The sequence below is a fragment of the Carya illinoinensis genome, chromosome 10, assembly GCF_018687715.1.
Source record: "Carya illinoinensis cultivar Pawnee chromosome 10, C.illinoinensisPawnee_v1, whole genome shotgun sequence".
NCBI lineage: Eukaryota > Viridiplantae > Streptophyta > Magnoliopsida > Fagales > Juglandaceae > Carya > Carya illinoinensis.
This window is the reverse complement of record NC_056761.1, coordinates 2,218,656-2,226,555: the sequence shown is the minus strand read 5'-3', so window position 1 is coordinate 2,226,555 and position 7,900 is coordinate 2,218,656. Positions and strand designations below refer to the sequence as shown.

At 37.3% G+C, this 7,900-nt stretch overlaps 1 protein-coding gene across 2 annotated transcripts; it reads left to right on the top strand.

The window, feature by feature from the left end:
- The first annotated feature begins 510 nt into the window (after positions 1-510).
- On the top strand, positions 511-6,878 carry LOC122278185 (rhomboid-like protein 15). 2 transcript variants are annotated; one of them, XM_043088299.1, is made up of 13 exons: positions 511-666; positions 2,026-2,191; positions 2,337-2,640; positions 2,889-2,921; positions 3,014-3,105; positions 3,215-3,288; positions 4,220-4,314; positions 4,390-4,459; positions 5,359-5,540; positions 5,876-5,924; positions 6,025-6,081; positions 6,289-6,363; positions 6,458-6,878. In XM_043088299.1, exons 1-13 carry the CDS (start codon positions 643-645, stop codon positions 6,461-6,463), a joined length of 1,227 nt encoding a protein of 408 aa, XP_042944233.1. In that variant the 5' UTR covers positions 511-642; the 3' UTR covers positions 6,464-6,878. The 2 variants fall into 2 exon arrangements, with proteins under 2 accessions (XP_042944233.1, XP_042944232.1); XM_043088298.1 differs by lacking the exon at positions 6,458-6,878 and having other exon boundaries at positions 6,289-6,372.
- Positions 6,879-7,900: the final 1,022 nt, after the last annotated feature.

Below are 7,900 nucleotides of genomic sequence, written 5' to 3'. Positions count from 1 at the left end.
GTGAAAAACCAAAAAACAAAAAACAAAAACAAAACAGTTGACAACACAACAGGCGGAAAAACAGTTAACACGGCAGGCGGATGGTTGCAAAGTCAAATTGTCGTATCACTAAACTGCAACTACATGAACATATAAAGTTATAAACTGACGTCAATTTGTATGAATACAAGCGGAATTAAAAAAATACATAAAAAAAATACCGAATAAAGAGAAATGATAATTGCGATGAAGCTTAAATTAAATAATAGTTGGGATAGCACAAATATTGTATAATTATTTTAAAAAGGTGAATAAATATAAAATTTCTATAATAATAATTTTTATTTCTTTAAAAATAATTATACAATATTTATGTATTTCACGATTGGAACGTAGTATTTCTTTTTGAGTAAAAACTAAAATGACGCAGGCATTGGCTTAGAAAAAAAAAAAAAAATGACGCCGGCATAAGCATGGTACTGCCCGGTTGAACCCGGGTCAGATCAATGAACCGGTTTGGGTTTTGGACTTCCGAAAACTCGAGCGCATTTCATTACGTTTTAAGTTGGCCGGTTCGTCACTCCAAGCAATAATCCTCGATCGAAGAAAGAAAAGATCAAAGAAAGAAAAAAGAAAGTCCCAGAGGACGGAAATTCGCAGAAAATGAGGACAAACATTGTTACTGAGGTAAACTCAGATCCACTACTTCCTTTGCAGCTCCTCTTTTTGGTTCGTAATTTTGGTGATGTACTGATACCCGGGGACCCCAAACTTTAATTTAGCTCCGGTTGGTTGCTGAGAAACACTGGGAAATGCGAAAACAAAATTCTTGAACTTTGCTTCTGTCTTAGAGGACATGGTAAAGCTAAATAACTGTGTTCGACATCGTATTAAGCTACCACATTGGACTTAGTGGGGTTGACTTTCTATTTTTTGGCAACGAAAAAGTAGGAATTATGTGTAGGACGTAGATTCTGGTTGTTTTCTTTGCCTTTGTTCTCTGAATAATTAGAAGAAGAATTAGGGTTTTACTTTCTTTTCCAATCTGAATTGCGTGTGTTGGATCAGGTTTGGGATTTCCGAAGTTTAGGCTGTTACTTAAATCTTTTGCGTTTAAGTCAGGAGTATTTGTGGCAGGTAGTTGCTTCAGGTGATGAAGTTTCTCCAGTACAAATTTTTAGGGATGGGAGAAACTTGCCTCTCCTGGAGGATTCATCTAAGGATGTACACCTAACTTGTGATTTTAGTGGCATGGGCATGGAAGTGCATAAAACTGATGGTTGGTGGGGGAAATTCGCCTTTCCTGGAGGATACATTTAAGGATGTACACCCAAATTGCTTGTGATTTTAGTGGCATGGGCATGGAAATGCATAAAAATGATGGTTGGTGATGTTTGGCTTTGTTCCAACTAATTACAATTTTTTACCCTCCTTTTAATTGGGTCTACACGATTAGTAAATAATCTGTTAAATTGATATGTAATGTTAGGGAAACTGGCATGAAGATAGCATAAAGTGGAAATAGGTATTTGCTGTTTCCTTCTATTGTTGGTGTGTTCCATAAAAATTACTTGTTACAGGAAAGAAGACATCCATGTTTTGATATAACTACTTTTGGCTTTTGATTGAAATCCTTTCCTGAATTTTTATTGCATTGAGGTATATACTATATAGAAGATACAAATCAAAGTAGGAAACAGAAGGGGAGGGATTGCTATTTTTTGTTAGTGAGGGCAAGCAGCTTTCATTTTTTTTTTCTAATAAATACGGTAGGGGACTAGAACTTAAAAGTATCCTCCACGCACCTTGAAATTTTGCTGACAAGCTTGGTCATCATTTTAACTCCTCATTCTACTGGGATATATGTAATGCTTATCATCTTTCCTCTTTTTCCCCATCCGAAACAAAGGGTCATGCTTGTCCCTCAGTACTGAGAATGCCATTGTCTCATCAGGTTTGAATGGATAGGTAGTTTTCTACTCAGAATATAATTCTTTCTTTTACTCTTGAGTTGGATTCACATTGGTTTTGTGTTGTTGTGTACAGGCAGGATTGCCTACTAGGTTGGGGCAATGGTGGGATGGCATTCCATTCCTTACTTCTGCTGTGGTGGTTGTTTGTGGGATTATATACTTGGTCTGTCTCTTGGTTGGATATGACTCCTTTTTTGAAATATGCTTCTTGCCCTCTGCAGTTCTATCACGTTTCCAAGGTACACCCTTGCATATTGGATATGACTCTTTTGCAACTTATTAATCTTTCTTTCTTATATGTAACTTGTATGGTTTATCTCATGTCTTCAGAATGTAGATTGTTTCTGTCTTATCAATTGACCTTACTCTTTTTGTTTCTTTCAGTTTACAGGATTTATACCTCCATCTTTTTTCATGGTTCACTGCTTCATGTTCTGTTCAACATGTTGGCGTTGATTCCTTTGGGTTCTGAATTGGAGAGAATCATGGGATCTGTCCGCTTCTTATACACGATAATTCTATTGGCTACAAGCAACGCTATCTTTCATCTTCTCATTGCACTAGTGGTGGCACATAATCCTTTTCACCGTGTTCTACTTTTTATGAATGAGTGCTCAATAGGCTTATCAGGGATTATATTTTCTATGATTGTGATTGAAACGAGGTTGAGTGGAATCCAATCTAGGAGGTTGGTCAGTATGATGATTAGTTTTACAGCATATGACATGGCTATTATTATTTTTTCAATAATTACATAATTTAATCTTGGAAAACTAAATTTTCAAATGCATTCAAAATTTTACACTCATGATAGTGCGTATGCCTGAGTCCTGTTGGCTCAATATTATTATCATCCAGAAGAGATTGCATAGTTTCTTTTAATTTCACCCACCCATGGAGCCTTCTGATTTTCAACTGTTTGCTTTCATTTTACAGTGTCTTCGGACTCTTTAATGTGCCTGCCATATGGTAAGTGCTTATCTGATGTCTATTATCCTCTTTATATTGTTCTTATATAATTTATTAAAGATAGGATGTGATTATTGGAATTATATGTCCAGGTATGCGTTGATCTTGCTGATTGTGCTCCAGCTTCTTATGACAAATGTCTCATTACTGGGCCACCTATGTGGCATTTTGTCTGGATTTGCATGTGAGTTCCCTCCATGTTTGATACATCTCTCTACTACTAATAGCCCCATCTTATTCCATCATATTTTGTAAGGAACTTGGTTAAAATTTATAATTTTGTTTAATTTCAGATACTTATGGCTTATTCAACTTCTTGATGCCTGGAACATCGTTTTATTCTACCATCGAGTCCTCCTCTTGGCTTGTAAGTATCATAACTATACTGCTTTCGGTACAGCAACACTAATTGGAAAAGTATCAAAATTTGCTTCCTTCCTTGAAGTTGTGTTAAGTGAGTTTGAGCAGCTGTCAAAGGACATGTAACTTTTAGAGGGGGCGGGGGGTGGATGATAAGCCTACATCAGTTATCTTCCTCCCATCAAGCTTGGAGTTATCTTTCAATTCACCTCTGCATTTGGTACACTCGGCTTGTCCTAACCTATTGCTAATATGAGGTCTCTAGATTCAGAGTCCTATAATGAACATCGTTTGACAGCCAGCATTGCTGATTTCGAGGTCTACCTCCACTCATTCCCACTGGAGTAGAGGGAAAATGTGGTTTTGAACCACTAGAGCTAGGAGTCTGTTACCTTACTAGAGAAACAGGCAGTGGCTCTTGGCTGAGTTATGTGCCAGGTAACTAAGGAAAGGATATTCAGGTTCTATATAAGCCAGCTACCAACTTTAGCTCATTGACAATTGCGAAGATTACAAGATCAAGCAATGGGGCGTATAGCCTTAAGTTGAAAAGCAGGTTATCTTTAAAAAAAGTGTAGGAGGAGAAGGATGCTTCTACTTTGGTATGAACTATAAATTGGGGTGCATTTACTCAAGTGCAAGAGTGGAGCTCAACAGGATCCTAGCCCTGGAGGGCAAGTAAACTGCATTCTTCCTCAAGTAAAAGTGATGGGATCAATCTCTGTCAAGCTCCACTCTCCCCATTTCATTTCATATTTTATGGTTGTTTTGTATGGCTTTTATGTCAACTTTGAAATCCCAACATTATTGTTTTTGTCCTGCACCTTGGTTTGTTTTCCTTTTGCTCTTGTTCATGTCATTATTCCTGTAGTAACCTTAAAGGTGGTATGCCATGTATGGTGCCATCGGGATATGATCTTTCCTAATATGATTTTCAGTCATCTTGCGTGAGGCGGCCTAAATTTATTTTGTGCACCGGTGAGAATTCAGTGGGTGACATCCCAACATATTCAAGCCAAAATATGGCTTCTAGGTTGGTTATGCTTTCACAGCCATTTATTATTGACACTCCAACTAGAATCATAACTTGATGTTATTTCTTAAGCAGTGGATTATTTTCTGGAAATATTTGGAGAAATTTGTTGGCATGGATGCCACAAAGGGAATCGTCTGCTCAGGTATTGAGTGAAGCACCTTTGCAGGATCTTTTTAAGTGTCCAATAAATTTTTACACATTCCTCTTTCACGACGAAAATGGTTGTTCACTTTTCTTACTACACTAGTTTTGTATATTTTGCAAGTCACAGATCTGGCAAATTGATAACAGACGTCATCTTTAAAAAGGCATACTCTTGGTCTGATTTTTCCCTGGTGTGGCTTTCAGGAACGTATTTTATTGTTGTTAAGATAGAGTGATCTCCTTCATAAGTTCACTTATTCAATAATCAAGGGTGGGCTCAAGTGCTACAGGCCTTGGTCTTGGTGATATGCTCTCTCCAAGGTCCAAGGTTCAGATCCCACTAGGTGCAAACAATCTCTGGGGGCCATTGGACTGGGGGGATTTTTCCCTTGAATTATCCGAGGTGCATTTGCGGGAAACTCCTTGCCAAGACACCCCTGGTATTAGTCGGGACGCTGTTCCTGAACACCCAGTGCCAATAATAATATTTAAAAAAAGACAAAAAAAACTTATTCAATAATTAGGGATTTTAGAGGTTGGGATATTTTTGGAGAGAATTTTGTGGTTATCATTCACATCAACTCAACCTGTGGTAGCAGATAGATCTGGAGATAATGGTCAACTTTCTGGTTTCCCCAAGTTCACTTCATTATGGCTAAAGGCCAAATAACTTGTGGAAAATAAGATAGAGTGGCAGTTGAGCCCAAAAGAAATTAAACACCGCTGAATGCTGATCAAAGTTTTGTCCTTCTGTTAGTTTAAGCCAAAAAACTTCTTTTCTTTACTTTTTGTATTGTTGTCTACTTATTTCATCTTTGAATCCTCTACCCTGAATCATCATAATAAAGTAATGAAAACTTATAGATTTAATATGATCTTTTTTTTTATTACATGCAGTCTACTGAAGATAGTCAAAGATTCATGGGGAGGGGGAGGACACTTGGATCTGGGCAAAGTCAAATAGTTTCTGCTGATAATTCAGATTCAAACCTACAGGCCAGACTCTTGGATAACAGCAACCAAAATCATCCATCAGATGTGGCAGCAATTGGAACAGGACAACAATTATCTGATGGGAGGTACTAGAAAAATACTTTCATGCATGCTTAATGACCTAATTGGGTCTACGAGGATTATCCTGATGCTGGTCGGGAATGATATAGTACTTTGATTTTAATCAATTGGTGGAACGTGTTTAGTTTTCTTGAAAAAAAAGATAAAAAAGTGCAGTTCGACAATAAACAGTTCATGTTGAGGTCCACTATTTTTAGTACAAACTTCAACAGTTCATGTTCAGTTAGGGCAATGGTGGTGCTGGATTAAGAAGAACAAGTAATCAAAGGGTGTGAACATATGCATTCTTTGCATTTTTGTGGGCTGATGTTCATCTCTTTTTTGTTCTTGGGAATTTTAGGCAGCAAGCAGCAGATAATGCAGCAGCTGGAGTCCCTGCACGCCATCAGGTTTATTTAGTAAATCTATGTGTTTGATTTGTTTTAAAACCCCTGTTCTGATTCATCTGCTTTGGCTATCCCTCTTGGTTCACCTGCCAATCGGACACAGGGTTCAGTGGCTTCTGATGAAGAAATCCAAAAACTTGTATCAATGGGCTTTGAGAAGGTAAAGTTCACCCTACTTGTTAATCATCCATTTCACCATATGCATGTCCTTTCATGGTTCGCCTGTTTTCAGTTTATTTTAATGTTAATACTTTGTCTCTTTTCTGTCAATCTTTGATTATTTTGCAGCATAGGGGATTTTTTGTAACCTACAAAGTTTGTGGACAACATTGCTAAAATCATATGATTAATTTTGGGTCTGTTTCAGACACAGGTCGAAGTTGCACTAGCAGCTGCTGATGGGGATCTGAATGTGGCAGTGGAAATTCTCATGAATCAACAGGTTTGTTAGTTGTACATGAGACTTGACCGTCGGGGGGCATTTGGTGATTATTGTTGACTCTTATAATTTTGGGGCCGTTGTTCTTTTGCTGCAGGGATAAAATGCAAAAGGAGCTTTGATTTATCATTTAAATCTACCATGAGCTCAGTTCTGTCGACCTGCTTGCCTGCTTCTATCACGATTTTGGATTGTGTTTTCTGAATACCTACCAATGGTCATTTAAAAAGGATGAGGCCGATTAGGGAAATGTCCAAGCGGTGGTACTAATATTTGATAGACAAGGGAAGAAGAAGAACATGGTCGACGAGGTTGGTGAACATTCAGAGCCAATTTAATAAGTGTATATTTAATTTGCCTTCTAAGTTCTAACTCATCGATAGTTCTCTCTCTCCTTAGAAAGTTTCATAATCCAAGCAATGACCAACACTTACCTGTATTTATAGTTTTGTTATCGTACCATTTGACCATATACTGCAATTGGACTCGGTTGCTAGCTACTTCGAAGTTTGGGCTCATCATCCAGTGCCTTGATCTGAAGAATCCTTGTCCAAGAAAATAAATCATAATTTTCTTCCGGGCTTTCCTCACAGATTGGCCTACGGTACTAGATGTTGCATACAATGCTGTGTAAGAGATCCAGGAATTACATATGAAGAAACAACCCCTCATTAACTTGACTATATTTTTATTCCATGTGTGAAAGGCAAACCCAATCCATTTACGATTGGAATCTTGACAAATTTACAAGAGAATACAATCAAACTTGAGCAAAGAAAAAACAATTAATAGGCACGAGGAAAAGCAGTTCCACCGCTTCATGTGATGGTCGAATGGCTGGCTGAACGTGAACCCAGAGTATCCACCAGCCACTAGGCCCATTTCAACCCAAGCCTTTGCTTAGGTGCAGCAAAATTACATGACGGCACTTGTCGTCCATCCACGAACGAACCAATGATTAGGAAACGAGTTGATCCGCTTTGGTTTTGGAACGAAAAATGATTGTTGTAGTGGTGAGCTTAAAACTATTGCGTAATTATTTTTAAAAAATAAATAAATATAAGATTTAAATAAAAAAATTATTTTTAACAGTAAATTTTATTATTTTTTTAAAATTATTACATGACATTTGTATATTTTATGATTGTATGTAATATTACTTATTTTTTATTTAAAATATAATTACATTATAATTTTTTTTTATCTATCTATCATTTCCTATCAATAATAGATTTTTCATTTAAAACATGATTACGTCAGAATTGAAAATACATAGTGAAAACTGCTCGATCGGAGCATTTCTTGGACGTTTTGGTTTTGAACTAAAATAGTAATTAATTATTTGTTTTTTGTTTTCTTTAACAAGAAATGGTAGTAGCGTGCTGCTAGGAAAGGAGGAAAGGATTACCTAATCTGGTCATCACACACCAGTGTACACGCACGTGACCCCTTGTGGCCGCCACGTCATGTAACTGTACGTCACTAAATCAAATTTACTACGTGTCCCCTTCCCACTGGGCCTTGACCAGAAATCCCACAA

Excerpts from the sequence above, each read along its gene's own strand:
- LOC122278185 (XM_043088298.1), top strand. The coding sequence starts at position 643 with ATGAGGACAAACATTGTTACTGAG. Across the intron at positions 4,460-5,358 it reads AAAGGGAATCGTCTGCTCAG|TCTACTGAAGATAGTCAAAG; the intron begins GTATTGAGTGAA and ends TATTACATGCAG. Across the intron at positions 5,925-6,024 it reads GAGTCCCTGCACGCCATCAG|GGTTCAGTGGCTTCTGATGA; the intron begins GTTTATTTAGTA and ends AATCGGACACAG.